The 24,084-nt window shown below is 36.7% G+C and overlaps 1 protein-coding gene across 3 annotated transcripts in view; it reads right to left on the bottom strand.

Moving 5' to 3' along the window:
- ARHGEF3 (Rho guanine nucleotide exchange factor 3) overlaps positions 1-14,604 on the bottom strand; it is a 140,358-nt gene extending 125,754 nt beyond the window's left edge. For all 3 annotated transcript variants that reach the window (XR_009959692.1, XM_062585715.1, XM_062585717.1), the window contains exons 1-2: positions 14,495-14,604; positions 2,731-2,826 (exon numbers count right to left, since the gene is read on the bottom strand). Coding sequence is in view for 2 of the 3 variants with exons in the window: in XM_062585715.1 (XP_062441699.1) it covers positions 2,731-2,819 (89 nt within the window). In the remaining variant the exon portion in view is untranslated. The remainder of the gene's footprint in view (positions 1-2,730; positions 2,827-14,494) is intronic.
- Positions 14,605-24,084: the final 9,480 nt, after the last annotated feature.

Raw genomic sequence — 24,084 nt, 5'->3', positions numbered from 1 at the left:
CCATAAATTTCTTCTACAATGTGATGTCCTTGATATTAAGTATATCTACCCAGTGTCCTCTTTAAAAAAAGAAAAAACAAAAACAAAAGTTGTTCACTTTTATTCAAGGCAAAAGGCTTTTACATTGTCTTCTGTCTGTGAAGAAAATCACCCAATTATTTACTCTTTCACTTGTTCCTAGAAGGCCTGAATGGAAGGCCTTACACAAAGCCTTTTACATGCATCATAACAGAGGTTTAAGCGCTAGATAACGTCTTACTCAGTTATTTTGTTTTGTGAAGCCTTTTGCCTTGGTTGAATAGCTTGCTTGTTAATGCGTACTTTCAATAGTACACATTCCTGACCTTGCTGTCACTAACACCCACTCTTACCACCAATTACATATTTTCATAATGAAAAATAAAACAATTGAAAATGCAACAGAACAAAAGTATGCTTCAAAAATCAGATAATGAAAAAGATATATAAATGCACGATGTAGTACTATAGTGCAACGTTACTTTATTAGGCTGAGGAAAATGCAGGAATTATTCAGCTCTTCTAGTGACAAATCCCTACAATGCCAGTCAAAAAAGATTAAACATTGATAAGATTTTAGAAAACTTCAAATATAGTCCACAAATTTCTACATGAAACTTTCACTATTATCTTTATTGTACCCATCAAGTAATAGCTGAGTCACAGACAGAAGAGAATCATCAGCCACAGCTTGTATTCATTATGCCACATACTCATCAGGCTGCTAGTCAGCTTCTCTAATCACAAGCCTATCTATACAAGACTCATAGATTGTGAACATCGTGCCCTTTTTTAATAAGAAAGATTTTGGTTTTATAAAATAAGAAGCTAGCAAAAGCAAAATGGTATTTTTGGCTGATATATAGACTGAAACACATTTAAAAAGGTAAGCATCACACCTCAAGCTGACTTAAATATTTTAGCCCCATGTAATTCTGAACAGGCCCCATAATTTACACTGAGTTATAATCTTGCCTTTATATCAATCACAGAAGCTAAAGGCGTTTCATAGATATAGAAAGATATGACAAGACACGTGACAGAACATTGTGATTTAGCTTTGTGCAGGCAGATATCCTTCACCATGGAAATGTTCATTTATTTATCTTTCATAAACACTTCAGTGTCAAGACAAGTCTGTTTGCATGCACAAGAGGGACAGAAAAGTCAGGTGCGCGCGAGAGAGAGAAAAAAAGGAAAGAAAGGGGAAGTGAGTGAAACATAAGACAAAGATGAACTGAAGACAAGTAGACTAGCAAAATCTGCTATTTTCCACTGTTTCTTCCCCCCCATCCCGCCCGCAGGTCAATTACGTATCTTAAAAAAAAAAAAAAAAAAAAAAAAAAAAAAAAAAAAGATATACTAATATTTTATAACAATTTTTTTTCTACTGCTATTTTAGTCAACATAACTGAGAATCAGGAATGCCACCAAAAAAAAAAAAAAAAAAAAAAAGACAGTATTGCTCAATACTGCAAGAAAAACAATAAAAAAAAATAATGTCACCCTGCTCCTTGTTACAGATAGGGGGAAAAAAAAAATCCTTCCTCAGCTCTCCATCTCCATATGAAAATTTTGTGGAACATCCCCAAAGTTATAAACAAACAATAGTAAAATAGCAAGACACATTAAAAAGCAAACACTTTCCAGGTACCACAACCCGAAAATTTAATCTCATGTAAGAACAATCACAGAAACAAAAAATTTCCTAAGCATCCAGCAGCTGATACAATGTTCCTTTGCTAATGTTTTTGTTTCATTAGTATAAAAAGCTTTTAAAGAGTATTTCTCAGGAACAGTTTAATTTAGGGTTTTTTTTGGAGCCATGTGGGTGCCATGTTTTCTTGTGCCATGCTTTCTGGTCTGGGTTTAATTCAGTTGTTTTTTCACACGCTAAGAAAGCACTGTAACAAAATCATAGTTAAACCTTAGTCAATGACAGCAAGTAAAATCAGCATAGCCTCAATAAAGGCACATCAGTAGATCCATTCCCATTAACGGAGTTGAAATAATCTCAGTGTTTACTTAACACCTGGTTCCCTTCATGAAAATACCAAACAGTGTGCTAAGAATACCAGGGTCAGTCACAATTTTCATGAAGAAGTCAGTACTAATGTGTAAGCATTTGTCCACATTTACTGATGTACTGCCTAGTTTTCTTCTTCAGTAGGGAGTAAATTCTTTGATAAGGAGTCGTAACTGCTGAGTTTTTAATGTCTCCCAGTGCACAAATCCACTGGAAATCATAGAATCAGTAAGGTTGGAAGGGACCTCTGGAGATCTAGTCCAACCTCCCAAAGATTTCCCGGTGCTGGTTCCACAAATCAAAAGACCACCACAAACTTGATTTCTGTACAGCATCTTGAAGGATACAAGTAATAGCATAATATAAGCATAGCAACAGCACAGGGAGATTTAGGCATTAGCCATATGTGGACAATTCCACAAGTACAACTAGTGCACTGTTGAAGTGAATAGAGTTTTTACATTGCCCATCCCAAGACATGCAGTCTCATGGTAATCTACTAGAATATAAAAAATAAAAAACAAAGAACAACAAAAAAAACCTTCTTTCTTCCTATTGTTAAATAAGGCTAAATTAATGTAAACATTTCTAACCTGAAAAATTCTTTTACTTACTTTTTAAAACTACATCTCCCATTATTGCTGTCTACCAACATTTCAGAAAGCTAGAAATAAAAACCTCCTTACCAAACTTTTCCTTCTTCCATTCCTTCTCTGGCACATTGGTTTATTACTGCAGGGCTACTCACAGTAAGCGCTGAGCTTTCAGAATTCATCTTTTTTCTGAAAACAGAAAAATAAATAAAAGAAAACTGTAAAGAATCCAATATTTAATATAAGTGAAGAATTGCGTGTTTACCAATACACTAGAAAATAATAATAAAAGATAAGCACTTTTAGGACCAAATTCACTTTACTCATTTAAGTAAATTTCAGTTAAATCAGTAAGACTAAGTGGATGAATACATTGAGCAGGATTTGGCCATTTTGAGGACTTGCTAGTTATGCCAAACCCAACACTGATTGTCTTTTGTTTACTTTTCTGAATATATGCCAAAACCGTTGATGTCAGTAAGTCTGTATCCAGGGCTATGCGTAGCGTCAGTTATATTAATTCAGAGCAGCAGTCAGATCTAGTGCTGCTGTGGAATGATCGGCACAACACTGGCAAAAAAACATCTGGATTTCAGATATTTAAAGATCTGCAGAATCTTTTCTAGTGTATTTTAATAATTTTAAGATGCATCTTCCGCTGATTTACTGAAAATAATAGCCAATTCATGGCTGAAGTCACCCAAAAACAGTATATACGTGTTCAGATGCTAGCAACAATTCCCAGGCTACATTGCTTCTAAAAGGTCTATATGGCCAAACATGTTTCAACTCAATGACTAGTATGAGAGGAATAAACAAGGTCTCTGGAAGATAGAGGCATTAAACTTTTTATTTTCCCCTAAAAAAAAAAAAAAAAAAAAAAAAAAAAAACCACTAGGAACCACCATGTTAATATGAACTTGTTTCACCTTTTTTTTCCCTGTGTGCGTGTGCTTTTAAAAGAGGGAAAAAACAGCTATTTTTAGCCAAAGTCAGCTTTCTTTACTTGAAAATGCCTAGTTTAAGTCATAATCAGCATAAACACTTGTTAGATTAAGAGAGAATAGATTCAACTGTATATTAATCAATACTAGAACATTACCAGTAAGGTTATCTAGGTTGTACGTACTTACAAGTAACTTTTAGTAAAGCACTAAAAAAAAAAAATGCATATCTATATGTCAAAATGCTGCCCATAAAGGGGTAGATAAGCAGTCTTAAAGAGCATGTTTATCAGACAAACCCCTAAATCCAGCACCAACAACCAATATTCAGTCCCAACAGGAAAGTCTTCTTCTTGCCTCCCCTTTGCTGTGAATGGAGAGCATACAATCCTGTCATTCACAGACAACAGAATGGACATTAAAACATGACTCCTTCATTCCACTTTTATTTATTTATTTATTTTAAATAAACATCCTTTACAATAGCAAGGGATATAAATTTTGCACAGCCCATTTCTGAACTCAGCATTTGGTTTCAAGTACCTGTAAGGCTGCTCTGAAGGAGACAACAATAAAAGCTTCATCTCTTTGACAGCAGAATCATCGACCTATCTTTGGATCTGTGCCTGACCTCAAATTCACTCCTGAATCACTGAGATACACTACAGAAGAGAAAATAACCAAACTAATAATGCTAGAAATGGCTCCACAGCAACAGGGATTGCAAGATTATTTTTTGTCTTGCTAGTCTATAAAAATGTAGGAAGAGGAAGTTATTCTTAAAGATATTCCAAAGAAATGGTGCAGAAGTCCTTACTTAAATATTTTTTTTTAAAAAAATCCCTTTTTTAGGAAGTAATTTCCTGTCGGGGCAAATTATAACTTTTTTTTAGTAATCTGCTTCTACTCTACATTGGGAAAGCTTACATGCTTCAGTGATCACATCAGTTATGCTAGCAAGAGTTTCGCCTCCTCTTACAGTCACTCAAGTAAGAAAGACCAGAGGTTCAAGAGAAGATTAAAGGCAGTCCACTAATTTTCAAAGCTGGGAGATGAAAGATTTAAGTTACAAAACCACAGGGTAGCCATCCCAGTAAAAAAACAAACATAACCAAAAACAAAACAAAACCAACCCCAAAAAACTTCTACTGTTCACTTGTGAAATACAGTAGCAAAAACATCCAATATTGAGAATTTCACACTGAAACTAGAGTCAAAATAGAGAACAGAAAAATGCTAGAAGTTACTGCATTATCAACTTTTCTGTTAATTGTTGATTATAAAGGTTGACATGTATTTAACAAAAATTATATCAAATGTGGCATCAATCCAAATTCTGTTCTCACATGTTCTGCACGGGAAACAAGGTAAAATAATAGAGAGGAAAAGAAAAAATACGTCTTTTCCAAGCATCTCTTCTCAGCTCCTTCATGTTCTGAGTGTAACATCTGAAAATATCAGTAGCATTGTCCTTGCTGCCCTCCACAGCCACAACCTCAGAACTTTACAAAAACCTGCTCTGAGTATTTCTGGAGGGTATCAAGAGGCCAGCATTTATTCATTCTGATAGCAAGATCTCATCCACCACCTTCAGAGAGATGTCCACCTGCAGGACGAAGCAAGAGGCTTTTTGACAAACTGGATACTTAGAGTGAGATTCTTTTGAGACACACAGCTCACGCTCTTGCAGCTTCCAAGGCCAGATTTCCAACAGTATGAGAGGTTTGCCAAGTCAGTCATAAACTAAACAAATGCACTCCTCACTTAACCATGTGGAGAAGAAAGGTATAATAGCCAGCTGACACAATGTTAAACAAGCATCCTTCCTCAGCTGCCAGTAACAAAAGGGGAATGAGTCAAGGAGAATATGACAGCACGGCCCTCTTCCACCCCTCTGTACTGCAGCAACAATTGCACGCTCCCTTAAAATGGAAACACGTCATGCAAAACACTCCTTAACTTCCCACACACACACCCCAAAGAAAGGCTGCTCCAATACTCTGAGACCCCTGTCTGCTGTAGCATAAACTCTTCGTGTCTTGATGATTTCTGGCTGTATCTCTTCCCAATCACACTCCTTTTTCCATAACGTCTTCTGAGATGGAGGAACTCATGACAGTTTCAGCACCAAGTGTACATTCAACAGCACTTTTCACTCTCACTTTGGCAACTCGACAGCAACCACAAAGAAGCTAAAAAAAAATAAGTGACAAATAGAAAAAAAATGGATATCTGCTTGCACTTTTCCAAGGCCACAGATATAGAATATTGCCACTGTTTTATTACTTATTAGGCCATAATATTAACACTATCCTAAGAAATCATCCTCCAACAGTAACACCACCTTCAAAATAAAATTCAGTTTTAGAAGCAATGGAACAATGTTCAAAAAGAAAAATATGCTACTCACAGGTGCCTGTTTCAATATCACCATCCAACTCTTGTTTGAACTTGAAGTTTATGGCACAGGCCCCATACGTGATGAAACTTGAAGGAGGAAAATAAACCTGTCATCTTTTCTCTTAATAACTTGAAATCAGATGCCAAGGCAAGTCAATGAATACTAATTTAAGAGAGACTGCTTTGGACGCATTCTGTTCCTCATGCTCTCTTTGTACACTGAACCTTGACTGTTCCAGATAAGGCACATGTGCTTTAATTAGGTGTTATCCTAGAGATCATGTTCCACTTTAATAGGAGGAAACGGGTAAAAGGCAATTCCAGGAAAAAAATAGGAAAACAATGTCAAATACTTTATTTATAGTATCTGTGTTAATACTTCTGTCACTATCTTGTTGAGGCAACAGCCTTGAAAAAAAAACACCCTTGCTGTTTTTGATGAGACAACAGAAGTTTAGTATACTAAAATCTTCTCTGAGTATAGACTGTATAATACTACAATACTGAGTAGCAAGCATGTATACTAAAATTCTTGTAAGTTATCGCAACACACACACACACACACACACAAAATAAGTTTCCATTAAAGTCTTTGTTTGATGCATCTGCCTTAGATTCCCACCCTGCATAACTGCAGAGAAAAGCCTAGGAGTGCTAAGCCTAAACTGAGTAGTTCTTAACTATCTTAAGTTAAATGTAGTTTATTAATTTGTATTTAAATTCAAATCTGGAAGTTTCACACCTCCCCTCAAATTGTGGTGGGAGGGAGGCATGACAATTATAGCACAAATCTCCAAACACACGCACAGAATAACACTACAGAATCATTTGAACAGAAGGGATGGGAAGGTTCAAGAAAAGCTTTGAAGCCGTGGACTCAAACCAGCCTGTGGCTTATATCAGGCAGAACAGAGAGCTAAATCAATTTTTACCATGTTACCCTATACAAAGCCTATTTTCTTTATTTGCTTTTGTTGCAAAGTGTGTCTTTGATCCTCAGGCCAAAAATCTTTTTTTTTGCTTTTCCCTTCACTCTCCGCATGCATCTCTACACAAGTTAGATAATCACCAAGAGGGCAGTGAAAAATTAAAGTATTATTCAACAGTTATTCAGTACAGTTAAAGTAAAATTAGCCAATATATTCTGATAAAACATGTTCCCACAACTTACCATCCCCAAAATGCTTTGCATTGTTGAAATAGTATGTTGTTATGCTTAGTTTGATAAAAGAACCGTGAAAAAAAATTACAGAAACCTAAGACTCTTGAATGTAGAAAGAGTAATTTTTAAGAAAAAAGAAAACAAGAGCATCAATAAAGTAATATGCACCAACTGTAAAGAAAAAACAGGGAGCATTGTCAACATTCTCTCAAGTGTAAGGATGCTCAAAAAAAAACAAAACAGCAGATTACTAATTAGAAAGCATGCATCAGAACATCTTTCAAATTAAAGAGCTGACTTTCCAATTCCTTACTACCTGCACAATAGCCTGCAATTTCTAGTGAACACAAATATTCAGTCTTGCACTGCTTTCTGCAAAGTCTCATTTCCACATGTTTGCAGGCACAAAATATTGATAGCATTCAGCTCTTAACCAGCAGGTTGTCTTAGGCAAATAGCTTGTTAAAGGGCAGATTTAAGTTTTCAGACAATTTAATTATTTAACTACATAACAACAAATGCCGCAAACAATCTTCTATCTAATTTGTTTGCTTTAGGTTTTCAAATACTGTGTTTGCCAGGCATCTTCATACCACTGAATCACTTAGCATAAACTTGTAGAGAGTTCCTTGCACCCATGATACTTCAGAAAAATCAGAGCAAGAACCGAAGAATCTCTTGATATATTTTTTCTGCTGAGCACAACTCCAAGTAGCAGGCCATGCTGAGAAACTTTACATTGCGTAATCACTTCAATTCAAGCCTAGGATATGGCAAACTTTGTTTCACATGTGCTATGGTTCCTTCAAATGTTGTATATTGAGATCAAAACCTGTGTCTTATGCCATTACTTATCTTCTTGAAGTCTTTGCATTTCATGCATTAAAGAATGAGATTATGGAAGCACTTTTTAAAATACATACTTTTGAACATGTTTTCCTTCCATTTCTTGGCACATCTTATTACCTGTGGTCAGCTTTTGTTCTATCAAGAGCAGCATATTAAGTTATATAGGTACTTTACACAAGTATATATACAAAGATAATTTGAAAGATTTAAACAGATGGCAGAAATGGTTCAGTGAACTACTTCCAGTATGCATAACTTTGCACTCCATATTTGGTATTTCCATCAGAACACTCCAAGGTGATAGCAAAGAAGCTGAAGAAACTTTAAAATAATAAAATGATTCTCTGCCTCACAGCAAGTACCATCAGTTTGTCCCTACAAGCACACACTTGCTAAAGGCAGGGAAACAGTTTATCAAGTCTTATATAAAACATAATGTTTACTCTTGAAATAACATGAACATTGTGTTTAGTCTCAGTATGAAGTAGCTTAAAAGGTGAATGACAAGTGGAAACAGTATAAACTTGTACTAGGCTGAAGCCAGACCACTGATATGGTACAGGTTTCCCACTGCAGAAATACCACCGCTATGAGATATTGTTCTCAAAACTACTAGTCCTTTCTTTTACTTTAAAAGATTTAAAAGATTTAGTTCTTTTCCCCTCCAAAATACAAAAGGAAAAGGAAGACAAAGAATTCTACTACAAATCATCTCAGATCAACTTCAAAGAAAGCATCTGGAGAAGTTCGTCAGAGTTGAGAGGATGTGGTACAATACTAACACCTTTTCAAACTGTTGAAATCTGTTGATATATCCAGATACAAGCATCAGTGAAACCAGAAGCAGGTATGCCCACACAATTCCCAAAATATAAATTTGTATTTTTCAAAGCAATAGTGAGTTCATGAAAATAGAGTTGTAAGTTTGAAGAATTTCAACCGGTGGTTTACTCTTAGTGGGATAAACAATAGATGAGCAAAGGGCTCATCTGCAGTGCACCGATCTGCAAAGTCATCAGGAGCTTTAAAACTTGTAGTAGTTTCAATCCAAAAGCTTAAGGTATAACAGAAAAGAGGAAATATTTACAATTTTATTGCAACTTTTAGGGATGGTAGTTGATTGCCCTATCAATTAAAGAAAGAAAAAAAGGAATTTACTGTTTCAGTGATCAGTGTCTTAGTCAATAATAAAATACAAATCTTTTATCTAATTAGGAGACAGTACTTGAAAAAAAGTGTAACATTATGAAGAACTATCAAAGGCTTGACTAGAACATTCTAAACAGAAAGGTTTAAAATGCAGGAAATACACATAGAAAAATAAATATACTGTCTAAAAATACACAGGACATTGAATTCAATATAACTTCAATAGAAATCAAGGCATTTTCTGTCAATGATGTTGTTATAATTACATAAGTCATTCTGAGACAAGAATGATTTCTCTCTGAAAAGATCCAGATGTTCCTAGTATTTCAAATACCTGGCTTAAGCAACAGAGGGGAAGAAAACAACCAGGACATCCTATTATATCACTGTGCACAAAGAATTCTCCAGCACTAACCGTTTTCCCTCTCCAGGTTTTTACTTTTGTTAAAGTAAACTAACCTCAAGAGTGTCAAACCTAGTTGTTACTATGGACTTCTTGCTAGCCTTTAGTCAGTTTGAGAAGGAAAAGGGAGCAAGAAGTTGCGCTGATTTGATTCATACTCTACAATTTCAAATATGAATACAACTACCTTTATGCGAAACATAATGCTTTGGGTTTTGCAGTTGACACGACACAGTAAAACAACGTTGCAAGGTTCTTTCCAAAGATTATGAGAAGTATTTATGTTCCCAATTTAGTGACTCATCCAGTTAGCAAACTCAGAGATGAATTTAACTCTATCCTTCTCTAAATTCTGAATTTGAAAGCAAGCACTGTGATGATATTCAAAAGCTGTAACAATGAGAAACACAAAGATTTTTTTCCTAGAAAAAAAAACTATGAGAAAACTATCCCCACAGACAACTGTTTGTAACTTCTGAAAAGAATATGAAAAGGCCTATATAAAGCTAAAAAAAAAATTTAAGGGAGAATTCGTTAAACAAAAAAAGAGGCGTTATCTGAAACAACAAGGAAACATTCAAGCAGCGCACACATTTTCTCATTATGCATATTAGAACACTTTCTAACAACTGCATTTAAGTATTTTTAATGATAACGGCATATAAAAAAGGAAGAAAAAAGAGATACAGAATATAGTTTCTGTATCACGGAGTTTCTGTCAAGTATTTTTTTCATATTTCTCCTTCAATAAATTCCTCTCTCCCTCATATCAAGAGGGTTTAGCCTCACAAAAATAAAATAAAATACACAAAAACAAAACACGCCCCACCACTACTGAGACAAGTGCAACCGATTTTCTCCTTTACCAGAACCATTACTGCCATGGAACAGTAGCAGTTTCAAAGTTTTACCTGCTGAAAGTATGTTAAATATTCTCCTTAAAATTAAAATCATCATCCTTTCAGCCTATTATTTCAAGCTTGCTGCAGAGTTTAATACATCACTATAGTTTGTCTTTTTTTTTTTTTTTTTTTTTGCATTTATTTTTTCCTGATTGAGTACTTATTAAATAAATCTGAATGAAAAACAAAAAGTTTATGGTCCTAAAGTTACCTTCTTGTCAGTCTTTTCAGCTTTTGGCCTGCAGCTGCTAAGCACAGTCACAACCCAAACCCACATGGGAGAGTTTGCAAGATTTCCTCTCCACACAGGAATTGACTTGTTCAAGAGAAATTTTTCTAGATATTATTTATCTGTGAACCACCAACAAAAGGTTAATTTCAACAACATACATTTCAGTAAACAAAGCATATTAGGCTTCATACTTAAATAAAAACCTCACTATTTACAGGGGGATACCAAGTTTGAGATATATCCATCGTAGACTTATCAATACAAAATATAATAGTTTTAAGGGCTGCACGGCAATTCATGCATCTCTTTCACTTTTCCCAACTGTCTGCCATCTGAAAATACCAATTAAGGCCATACACAAGCAGAAGCAGTCAGCCTTTCAGGCAATGTCCAAATAGCTGGTCATTGTCTTCTTTAAGACCAAGGTGAGGATCCAGACAGATCCTTCTGAGGGAGCACAAGTTGGAAACACTTATTAAAAATAAAATCAATAGGATTCCTGGTACAGTACGGACACCATAATGAACATGCTCTTCTCCCACTTATAATACTGAAAATTTCTATTGGAAAAACGCTGAAGTGTTTAAAATAGATTAATGAAAGCTGTACTTTTATTTAATAACCAAAGAGTCTGAGAAATGATAACTGCACAGCAGCTGTTTTTGTTCTGTAGAAAATCACGCAAGTCCACATAACTTCCGCCAACTTTCCAAGTATATACAAGCTTCAGTGGTAGAGAAAGCAGTAAATGTTTTGAGTAAAAGCTGTACCACACGCTGATTACACCTGTAGAGTTATGAGGGGAGCTACACCATTGCATAGATAGTTATTCTTATGTAGAAAGAAAATTCAACAACAGTATAGGACACCTTTCTATTCATGTAATGTATCATTTCTCACTGTACACATCATAATTTGATTTTAAAAAAATCATTCTTCTGTTGGATAGAATAAAAAACTTCTGCTTCTTGTCTAGTTTAGGCATTTTTTTTGGAAGAAGTTGCTGAATTCTGCTACTAGCCACGGCTTCAAGTACCACCCTCAGCAGTGGTCTGTATGAGACAAATACTGTTTTGAAGCAACTCAAACACCTATGGCAGCACGCTTACTCAGATTTGGAATTCCTAGATTACTTATCAAGCACATGACTCGGTCGAAGTAAATAAATATGCAAGCGCATATGCCCTTGTGTTTAGACATTAACAGCCTGATCCATTAGCATGCCAACTACTTCAGTTTCCATAGTTGGATTCTATGTAGTGTTGAGCACCAGCAAGTTAATCAGCTGCTAGCAGAAAACGCATATCTGCAAATTCAAGTCTGTTATTAGCATGCCATCAGTTACAAAAATGTAACTTCATGTTCAACTCTGGTTGACACTACATGGGAAGACTTCACTGTTTTTACATCTATGTTAAATTTGGGGACTACATGCTATATAGATATTTCAGAACAGTTACTTCGCAGCTAAAAAAAAGCACATGAGGTATTTGCTAATCATAAAATACTCCCTAAATACTCTCCAGTAATCTATTTCCTAATTATTTACCTATTACACTACAATAGCTCTACATGGTCTTAGAGATTTGTGCAAAACCATAAACATCTGTTTTCTTTAAATTTCAAAGGAGTCAGGCAACCTAGACACAAAACCTGCCCTCACAGCTTGAGAGGCATGATTCAATGAAGAATAAAAGGAACTTATTGGACCTAAAGAATACTAGATACATGAAGATAACTTTTTTCAGCCAATAATAGTAGATGTTAATATCAAAGGTGTGAGACTTTCCTTCATCCTGCATCCTCAAGTATATTGGCCTGTTCCCATCATTTATCCTGATGTGGAGCTGTTGCTCAGGCTTTTACATGTCACAGAATAAAGTACTAGGATACCCTTTAAAAAGTACATGATCTTTCTATGCAGCCTCAGTGAGCCTGCAATGCTTATTTCCCCAATATTTAAATAAATGAAAAGACTCATGAAAATAAACAGAAATAAATTGAAAAGTCAACAGCATTAATATCAACACTCCAAAGTCTTCCATTGAGTGAATCATTTGCCAATCATTCTTATTTATTATACAGGAAAAAAACAGCAACTCTTACCAAATTACTTTTCAAAATGCATATCAGATTTAACTGAATATAAGGTGTCTGCAATAAAATATGCACATAGAACACTAAAAAGATTCTAAGCGTATATATTACAGTATTTGTATGAGGGGGCAAATGTTTTCACATAAAACACTCAAAACAATTAGGTTTCCTTGGCGCAGAAGAAATTGTTCAAACACTTAAAATACTAAGGGCATACAGATAAAATTCTAGTATATACAGCATTTAAGAGTGTCAGTTAATTTTCTTTAACTACTAAAGCAAGATATTTGACACAGAGAAACTAGCTCCTAAACTGGTATTTAGATTTTACATATAAATTCCTGAGCAAAACCAGGTATCACTCATATCAACTCATGAACAGGAAAACAAAATAAATTTTTGCTTACAGACAGGTGCTTTCACTAGCCACTTATTAAAAAGAAAATAATTTCACATAATACTCCTCCAGATTGTGCACACAGAGGACACCCATAACTTGGAATCATGCCAGAATAACTGTCTACACAGAAGTCCCAGAAAGAAGAACTGCACTGTTCAAAACAGAACTGAGCTCTGAGAAAACGTTCAGGGAAAGATACTGAATGCTACAGCGTCTTCATGGGTCGTGAGGCCTTGTCAGATTGTTAACTGCTAAGCACAATGAAGACTGGAAATTAAGAGAGATTTCTGTTTAAAATAATACAGTATTTAGTTTACTAAAACAGGATAATAAATATATACTGAAAAGAAGCAATAAGGCATACGTATAAACGTTTAAAAGGCTAAACCAACCAAATGACAAGCCAAGTATTTTTATGTACTACCTTACTGCACTGACTACCTTACTGACTCCGGTGCACTTCACTGTTTCACACATTCCCCTACCTACATTCTCCTGAACCTATTATTCTGCAATAAATATTTTAACTATGTTTGTTCCCAAATCCCATAGCTTCTCCCACGATGAGTTCAAATACCATAAGAACACAAGCGTTTGTCTCATAGCTTGTTGCACTTGGTAGACCTCCATGCAAACTGCAGAATCAGGAATTTAACCAAATGAATTCTGTAACAAGCATCTGAAGATGAAAGAACTTCCTCTATTTTTCTGCTACAAAAAGGCAGCATACAACTTGACAAAAGATAACATTTAAATATAAATTAGATTAATACACGTATGTACACACTAACAGGATATATATTATTGTTTACATACACTCACAAGATTTCAAAAGTAAGAAAAGAAATAAAGATATAAAATACCAAAGCTAAATTTCTTAAGTTAATGTAAATAGTTCTTTAATAAACCACACATTCTGGTCACCACATCACTCAGATGATAGATCATACTGCAGTGCCAGAATTTTACCTGTGTGAGACATTAGTACCTAAGTGCACAGCATTTTTCACCTACAGAGAACTTCACCAATATCAATTACTTAAATTCAAACAATTATCCATGCCAGGTTAATTGACGCTATCTTTCTCAATCTGTTCTGAATCTGCTACGATTGACTTCAAAAGTGTAAGCAATCACCCTTGGTGTTTATTTGTTCCACTTTCCTTTCGCCAACAACTCCCCTTCCCTCCCCGAGGGAAGGGCTGGAAAGCTCAAGAGCAGCGGAGCCGCTCTCCGACACGCCAAGGTCAACAAACAGCTGGGGAAGAAAAAACTTACTGGTAACAGCAATTAAAGTTTTCAAAGGAGACAAGACGCACCTGGGACTTCAGCCCTTCGTTCACATGGCTTTCCTCCTGAACCTACGCTTGTGAAAGATTTGGCCCCGAATAAATGTAGAAAGTTTTTCGGAAAACGAAGACAAAACGGCGGTTGAGCCCTGAGAGGAAACGGTCAAGCGCCCGTTGGCTCCAACCGTCGCCGCGCGGGGGGGTCGCCACCCCCCCGCCTCCACAGCGCCCCTTCGCGCGTTCGGGGCCGCCAGCCGCGCCGGGGGGAGCCCCTGGAGCGGCGGCTCCCGCCCGCGTCCCTCCTCCTCGCCTCAGACGGGCCGCGGGGGCGCGGAGCCTCGCCTGGGAAGCATCTCCGCGCCTCCCCTCAGCCGGCGGGTGGCCGAGCGGGGCGAGGGGGCGCAGCGACGGGTGAGCAGGAGGAGGAGGAAGCCGCCGGAGCCCCGTCACCAACGTCCCGGGCAGCCTCGGTAACGCACCGCGCGGGGTCCCGCAGAAGCACAATACAACCGTTGTGAGCAGCCTCGCGCGGCCGCCGCTCCCTCCCCGCGTGCCAGGCGCCGCAAGCCCCGCCGCCTGCGGGCGCCCCGGCTGAGCCGCCACTTTCCAGCTCTGACAGGCTGCCGCGACCCCTGCCCTGCCTCTAGCAGTGCCCTGCTCCTCCGCGCAGGGCCCCGGCACAGGCGACATCACCTTACCTTGCGCCCCACTGCTGCTGCTGCTCCCCGGCTCCCAGAGCGCGGCTCGCAGAGCTGCCGCCCAGGCGAGAACCGCGCCGCGGCGCCTCCGCGCAGCAGCTGCAGCCACCACCGGGGGGCGCCGCTGGCGGCGGGGCGGGGCGCGGGAGGTGGAGGAGGGGGGGCGAGTGCGTGCGCGGCCCGCAAGCCCCGCCCCTGGTAAGCCCCGCCCATGCGGCCCGCAAGCCCCGCCCCTCCAGCAAGCCCCGCCCACGCGATCCTCCGCGGTGCGCGGAGCGGCGCGGGCGCCGCGCGGAGTCGACGCGGGCAGCTCGCTTCCACCTCGAGACCGGTGTTCAAGCAGGGAGGGGGAAAGACTGGTCAAAAAAAGGGAGAGGGGGGAAGAAGGGGGGAAAAAAAGAGGAGGATGGAAAGAAGGCAAACTGCACCCGGGGTGCGGTGAGAATCTCGAGCTCCAAAACCTGGAAACTGACTTCGAAGTTGGCGAGACGTGAAGGGCGAACGAGCAGGAGCCGATCCGCTTGCTGTGCTGAGGCACAGCTCGGGAAGAGTAACTTACAGGCAATAGTGAGCACGTCTGTTTCGGAGGAACAAACAACGCACAAAATACACTACACGAATCTCTTCTGAGCTCCCAAAATAGGCCTGTGAATATGGAAAGGTATCGTATTAAAAATAGAAGCAAGAAGATTATGAGCTCTTCAGATCAGGGACCATCTTTCTGGCATGCGTGTGTACTGCGCCTGGTAAAGCCGAGCTCTTATTTTACTTATTTCAGTACTTAGTTCAGTACAAATAATAAATACTAACAATTATAACACTGATGCAATGCAAATTTGAATGAAATGTAGGTTGTAGGTCTTTTTATAACTAATGGGAAAAGAATTATAATTTGATGTGATGGCATCGTTTAAACTCTAGTAAATCTTGGAATAGTAATTCTATCGTGCAAGAGAAAATAACTGCTAGAAAATGTCAAAAAGAGTAGCTCACCACATATTGTAGCCCAGAGACACCAGAAATACTTTAAAATAGAATAATCACTTGAGAGCTCTCTTTTCTGTTTCTAACCTAACATTTTGCGATGAGATTAAATCTTGCAGTTGTTTCAAGGCTAGACACGTGGTATGGACGTAAGACCTTTTTTTAAATAAATAAATAACTTATTTCTGTATAGTATTTCTACAAAAAAGTTGCTCTGAGAAACGTTTTGTTACTTCAAAACAAACGTGTAATGCCTAAATAAATGACAGAACTTAATTTCTCCTTTGCTTCTAGTAAGGGAAAACTTGCAGTATTTATTACGAGATACAGTTCCTACAGCTCATATATTGGCTTAGCTTTGTAAGACCACTGTCTTACTGCTTGGGATGTACCTATTTCTTACGTTCTTTTCTAAGCTATCCGCAGTCTGTGAAAAGTAACATTTTTTTCTGCTTTTTCTTCTTCCTTCTGCTTTCAAAGCAGTAATTCACATAAACTAGAGAGGTATATGGAGATGGGCACTTTGCTAGTCCTATGGCAAAGTCAGCTACACTAGCAATTATTTTTAATCAACACTATGTTATGGGCAAAATCTAGGTTCACAGCAGTATCAATATGAACAACAGAGAAATCTTTCAGGCTTCTTAGGTCTGATTATCTATGATGGATTCCTGAAATACTGAGCCTTCATCATAGCTGCTGCAAACAAAACCAGAAAAGACCCCAGCTCATGCTCTCCTAGTGCCACTAAAGTGGTGCCTATTACAAATGCAGAGCTGTAATGGGCAGCTGGACCCTATCCATTTTTCACTTGGGACCTACCATGCCTTTAAAGAAAAGTGACAGGTTTTAGTTATGTTTAAAATTTAACTTAGTATTCGTTATCAACAACTGTGAAGATACACTGTTTAGAGCCCTGTAACTTTCACTCCATTTTCTATGGCCTCAGAATTCCCACTTACGTACACAATGATTGAAAGATCATTGGATATACGTTCTGTAATTACATAATGTAATGGAAGCTGCTTAACCAGATCAACTAAAAATGTTGTCCAGAGATTTAACATTTTTAATATCTAATTTGTAATTTCTGACTTTGAAGATGATGAGCCCTGTAACATAACTTGCAATTGACTCACATACTTGCATGAGGCTTATCATGATTGTTCGTTATGTGGTGTAAGAATACGGAGATAAAATCAAGAAAAGATAATTGATTGTATAGCATTTATAAATCTTGATGAGTATGGAATTTTCTTTGCTATCCAGAATACAGAATGCAAAATTAGTCAATGCATTATTTCTTCAGTCCAAAACATTATCCTAAAATACAGCGACATTTGATAGTTGTACGTAAATATGTAATGTTTGTTTTAACATGTCAGTTGAAATGTAAGGGTAGAAATTTCCAAATATGTATACTTGTATTTCTCAGATATGTAGACAATCTAAGTACAGAGATTAAAGTTTAGAAATTAAACTCCTTTCTGATTCACTTTATTCTCACTCTACTCTCAACAGCTGTGCCTTGCCCAACTGTTACCTGCAAAGAGCAGGTGGTTTCCTTCCTAACACCTAAATCACACCTTGGTGTGTTTGCAAAAGCCACAGTAAAGGGCTGCCAGGTTCCCTTTTGTTGATGACTTAACAGCTTTATGGGAACATCTCTGAAATCAGACATTGCTAAAGACAAGTAGGCCTAATTCTTCTCTCACTTTTAATTATTTTGAAATATGTATGGTGTAACTGACAGCAATGAAATCACTCCTAATTTTCATCAAAATGAGTCAGTTCTTGCAAACCAGGTTCACATCAAGCAATATACTTCTAGAGAAGTAGTACCAAGGAACGCTATGGTGCTGGAACAGGCAATATAGAGTCTGAGATAGGTCAAAAATGTGCCCCAAGTTACCTCAGCCTTGAGAGGCCTCTGGGATACTGTAGCAGAAGTAACATTGCGTACATCTGCCCCAAATCTACCTCTTCCTTCTCTTGCGGTTCTTGCCATGCCTGTGCTGTGCAGCCCGCTGCACATTGCGCTCCATCACTCCATGACTTGCTACAGGGGTGTCACAGGGCTTGTTCAGGGCAAAAAAAAAACCCTGCTGGCTGTATTGATCTGTCACGCAGGACATTGCAGAATGGCAAAAGTTGCAATAACAGTGTCTCTAACAGAATGCACTGACTGGCTATAGACACAATTACGTATTCTCTCCACAGCTGACACCAGCCTCATCTCTGTTCTTGAGCTCATTTCCTAATTATATCTCACTTTGTAAAATGAGGATAATAATACTTACTTATGGTGTTTACATGCCCAGTTATGCATTTGTGAGGAAAAAAATCTGACCTGTGACATACCAAGCAATTCTGCTGAAGTGTGACCCACTCACATTGTTAGTATCTGATTTCATAAATGAAATTTATGGAAATTGAGAAATAAAACATTCATTAAAAGGCTGCAGGCACTCATGAAAAGCTTAGAAAATATTACTGTAAAAGACTTTTGTATTATGATTATTGTTCAGCAACTTGCTCTGTAATTACTGTAGATTACTTTCATCAGGCAGTAACGAGGTGCAGTGAAAGTATTCTTGGCACTCTGTAGTTTACTAGAGGTAATCTTGCTGGGAACTTTTTTCTTTGAAATAGAGTTCAGTTTGGTATCTATATAACAAATTAATATAATAAGCATATTCACTATGTGTTTAATTTTCCATTTGCTATGTTAGGCATCCAGTCCTTTGACTGTGCATTTAGAAATTGATTTTCTCAGCAGTGAAAAGGTTAACTTTTAGTTTTTATCTATATCTTTAGAGTACTCTCTGAGACAAAAAAGAGCTTTTGGTTTGTAGTTGTTGGTAACAGTCAAAATTTGATAAAAAGTAGACTGTAGCCTCCAAAGTTGCTTTACTCTGATGCAGAAAACACTATCTGTCTCCCATGCCATTTGCATAATCTTGTGTTCCACTTTTATTGTTCTGTTTTTCATGAATCTGGGAAATGTTATACTCCCTAGAAAATTATATTATGGTATCAATAGTCAAATGTTTTTAGCTGAGTAGAACTGCATGATAAACTTGGTTGGCTATTACAGAAATTAAGAGCAAGTGATGTGAACAATTCAACACTGATTTACAGTCAAAGGATTAATACAGACATTGCAGAGGGAATGTACCTGTGTTGTAGCAATTAGAATTATGCACAGGTATGTACTTCCCTTATGGAGAAAAACAGTAACAGTTTTACGGACAATTATGCAATAAATGTACCTAATTCTTATAATCAACAAGACTGTCTCCCTCCAAATCTTTTTGCACATCTGCAGTCACAAAATAGTTAGAATTCCAGTGAAATCAGCAACCCAACAGGACTACATGCCAGATGCTCAAGCCAATTCAGTCTTCCATCTACTGTCAAGGCCTGCGAACCTAGCAGTAGAATCTGGAAAAAAAGGTGCTTTGATTGCTGCTGTAAATCAATCTTGAATGCTACAGCTCCATATGCATTAAAAATGAAGTCTTTTTATTAACTGATCACAAAAATGAACAATTCTCCAATTTCTTCTTGTACTGATGTTTATAATGAGATATAAACCAGAAGTGTTTTTAATTTTTAATTAGTTTTCCTGTTTTCACAGTAACATTTTCAAATTCCTAGCCTTCCCAAAGTTTCTGTATTGGAGTAAAATACCCAAATCAAGAATTGAGCTTTTTTCTCAAAGATAGGTATGGATAAGCACTTCAGTTTCAGGTCATCTAAGTAACATCTGAAACCAAGGGAAGAACATTATCTTTCCACCTGTTTCTTTTGAACAGGACAATATGACCTAATTTCTGCTTTTTCCATGGACTATAATAAATATGAGGTGACTGCCAATAGTACAACTGCCGAGAAAATGGCACACTATAGCTAATCATACTATTAAATCAACTGTAAAAGAATAAATAATTGTATCTCATTATGAATCTCTCGTTCTGTTTTTTATGAGTCTGGGAAACAGCAATATATAGTGATATCAAGTAAAATAAAATAATTTATAGCAGATTGAGGGAATATTCCTTCAGCTAATCACAGCACAGCCTGTAACTTCTGACCATTTAGAAATAATTCAAGTCTGACGATTTATAGTTTGAATGCACACATTGTGTGCAATGCACATTTTGTGACTAAAACTCAAATAAAGATTTTGTGTGTGAGAGAGATTTCAGTATCAAATCACCACAATATTTACATGCAAGATAAAAAGAAAAATGAGATATTATTTTCTAAAGTTTTTCAAAATGCACTATCCATATGCACATCCTCCCAATGATGCGTATCTTTCCACAGGGTGGAAGAATTTTGTCCAACAGTTCCCATACGTTAGGAAGGCATCCTGAGAGTTCTCATGTTTCATTCTGAACGTATAAACATTAGAGCAATACCTTCTTTCTATTTTTTTTTCAATCACAAAGTCCCCAGTGTCTAGGGCTCCAAGGTAAAAAAATACAGAGATTAGAATTGCAGAATACATATTTAAAAAATACACCTTGAAGAGTCCAAACACAAATAAATTCTCCTTTGAATTACTACTTATGTACAAATGCATTATGCTGACCACCTAACAGAAGACGCATAAGTAGTGTCTTATTTCATGAATGGATCCTGAATATCTTTTCAAAATCCAAGTATGCTATCAGTTTTAAAGCATTTCTTGACTTCTTCATTCCTCCGAGTAATGACATATCATACCAATTGTGCAACCTGGCTAAAATATTAGGCTGGCATACATAGGTAAGTTGAAATACCTAAAATATAAGCATTAAAATAATTCTTTTTTTAAAGCGTATTTGTAAAACATGTATGTGTATTTAAAAAATAAGAAAAAAATGTGTCCTTCTAATTTAAACAGTTTCTAACCATTTATAATTGGTATTATTTTGTAACTGGAATAGCATTCTTTCACTTCTCATTTTAAATATCTGTAAACTGCAACAGTTCCCCATTTCTCCTGTAATAAGCAGATGACCTACTGAAATAGCCCATATGTGCAAAGCAGAACCAGTTCTAAAATGTTCTTAAATGTTCTTATGCATATAAATCTAAAGATGATTTCCTTGCTATAAAGCAACCAAATAGCTTCACTTTTTAAGAGTTTTAATAACCATTTCAACTTTAACCAACTCTACATTAAACTTTTTTTTTATGCTGCTGTAGATAGAAAGAAACTGAAATTGTTGAAATGATCCACTTAGCCCATCTAAAAATGCAGTTAGTGACCCTTCAGAACATCTCCAATTTACCTGGTGATAGGAGCAGAACTAGAAATTTTGGGTAGAAGCTCAGAGAAAACAGCAGATACAAAGATTTAAAACACCATCCCTGTAAATTCAAAACACAAACTGATTCAGAATAGCTAATGCGTATGCAAGCGCTCTCAGTGTTAAGCAAGCAGTTCAAATTCTAAATAGCAACAGCTTTTTTTTTTTTTTTTTTTTTTTTTAAAACAGACTACAGGTTTTGTCTATTGTCATCTAAGTTTGATGATGCCAGACCATGAGTCCATTATAAAAAAACTTCATTTACTTTAATAATGTTAGGTGTATGAGTGGCTTCAAGGCATATCCCTAGAAATACAGTTTGCAGGATTCATCAACTAGAACAGTGCTTTGGAAATCAATTTGGGTGGAAAGAAAAGGGCATAGGAACTTTACGTATCACTTCTTTGACAATCCTGCAAAGAAGATACTGTCTTCTTTGACAGTATCATCCAATCCAGGTTATCATAGTTTTTGTAGCTAGTAGGGGTAGGTTTCTCTTGACGTGCAGAACCATGTGCTAGGAGACGTTCAAGGAGGACACAGGGAAAACAATCATATAAAGTCATATTATAGTAGTCTTATTTTCAAAAAAGGTCAGACCCAGTCTGTCCAGTACAGAATTTTTAAACATTTATAGTTTCTTTCAGTTGCTTGGTTATATTAATCCATCAATATATCAACTTCTCTTCTAGATGTTAAGTGTGAATAGCAGTTACGAGTCTGGTTATTTGTGTGGTATGCAAAATTGCAATGTTTTAGATAAAATAAGAATGCAAACGAACTCTCAAGCTTCGTCTTTAATACTACTAAAAAAGCTCAGTGAAAGAAACTGAACAAAAGTGTTTTATTTTGAAATTTAACTTCTAAATTATAGTATAAAAATTTTATTTCTGCAAATATCAGCTGCATTCTATTTTCAACAGTACGGGTACAAATTATGGTAACAGCTATCTCAGTCATTCAAGATGTTGAATATACAGCTATGTCTCACACCTTTAGCTTTCCGATGTTTCTTCTACCCTCCTAGAAAACATGTTTTGAAACATCCAAACAATCATATGTCCACACACTTAAGTCTATTAGTACCATTTACATTCTGTTTAGTTTACTAATACTGGAAAATAGTAGTAAGCTAACCTCTAAAATGTGTATTGAAGTATTTCTTTTAAAAAGTATTTTTACAAAGACTTCTGGTGGTATTCTTGTGGGTGAGAAAAAAAAATTCTTGCAAATTCAGTACTATGCCCTTCCCTACTCTCAATACATATTTTTCTAATTTTATAAAGCATTAAGGCTTTAAAAAAATTACTAAAACAGATAAGTATTATTTTTCTCAGTTCTGTGTATTTTTTTAAAAAAGTGTGGACTTACGCTACTCTTAATTTTTAATTATATGCTTTTTCTTCTAGATACATTATATGCTGTTTCCACCATATGCTAAAGAGGAATTCATTTTCTGTTTTCCTCTAAAATGTATTTGGTTGGCATCTGCATAGACTTTTCATAATTACATAACAATTTGCAGGATTGTACAGCAAATTAAAAAAATAAAAAAAAATAAAATCATTAGTCAAGAGTGATTCTTTGCCCATCTTTGAAACTGAGCTTCCTTAGAGCTCAGAAGAAAATATTAATCCCATTAAATAATTTAAATTTTGCTACTGAACTTAATAAAACCAGGAACTCTTTCTAATCTTTAGCCAAGCATAAAACAACAGTATGTAAGCTGGGATTTTCCACTGAGGAAAGCAGCATTACCTTCACCATTTAATTGCTAAGAAACTGCCTCAACCTACCTCATTGTCCTTATGTGTTGCAGCTTTGGCATTTCTGTACACAGCAGCTCCTTAGCACTCAACTTGTGTGAACTTTCTGCAAAAACTGCACTGAATCAAGATACTACAGAGCTGGATTTAGTAGAGGAGCATTTACTTCTAAATTATTCTGCCTAGTTTGACCCAGGTATTTTTCAACTTTAAAGAATGGGAAAGCATGAAGAATTTTGTACAGCTCAAGGCACGGTATGAAGAAAGCATTACTGAAAGTGCGGGTAATTCACTGTGTAGTAAGAATTACCTAAATTTAGATATTGTGAATTTATAGTTTTCCACTTGCTGTTCTTTCAAATTCAGGGAACAGGGACAGTAAAGAACATTACGCTAATGGACACGGCGTTCCAAATCTAACACATGCATCTCTCTCATCATAGTATAATTCTATATTACAATTGCAAAGCATACTGGAATTCTGCCATCAATGGCTACATTCAAATAATTATTACATTTTAAGCGTGGAAGTTGTACAGACCTTTCTTAATGCATCTGTGACAACAGCAATTTCAAGAGTGTCTTTTGTTTGGACATTCGTATGATTAAATATAAGCTGACCAAAAAAACCAGAGGGTTTAAAGTGACTCAGTGAGGAACAAGTCAGAATCCAAAAATAACAATTCACATAAATGCACACAGAATTGAGTGGTGGCCTACTTTTTGTTGTTTTTATTTTCTCTCCCCCCCCCCCCCCAAAAAAAAAAAAAAAGATTTGACAGCACTGAAGAGCTAAAATTACCACAGTAAGATAATCATCACTGGTTTAATAGTTCTAGCTCATGCTATTAAAATGTATAATACAAAGT

This window comes from Rhea pennata, chromosome 12, assembly GCF_028389875.1.
Source record: "Rhea pennata isolate bPtePen1 chromosome 12, bPtePen1.pri, whole genome shotgun sequence".
Lineage (NCBI taxonomy): Eukaryota > Metazoa > Chordata > Aves > Rheiformes > Rheidae > Rhea > Rhea pennata.
The sequence above is the reverse complement of the archived record's forward strand: the minus strand, read 5'-3'. Positions and strand labels throughout refer to the sequence as shown.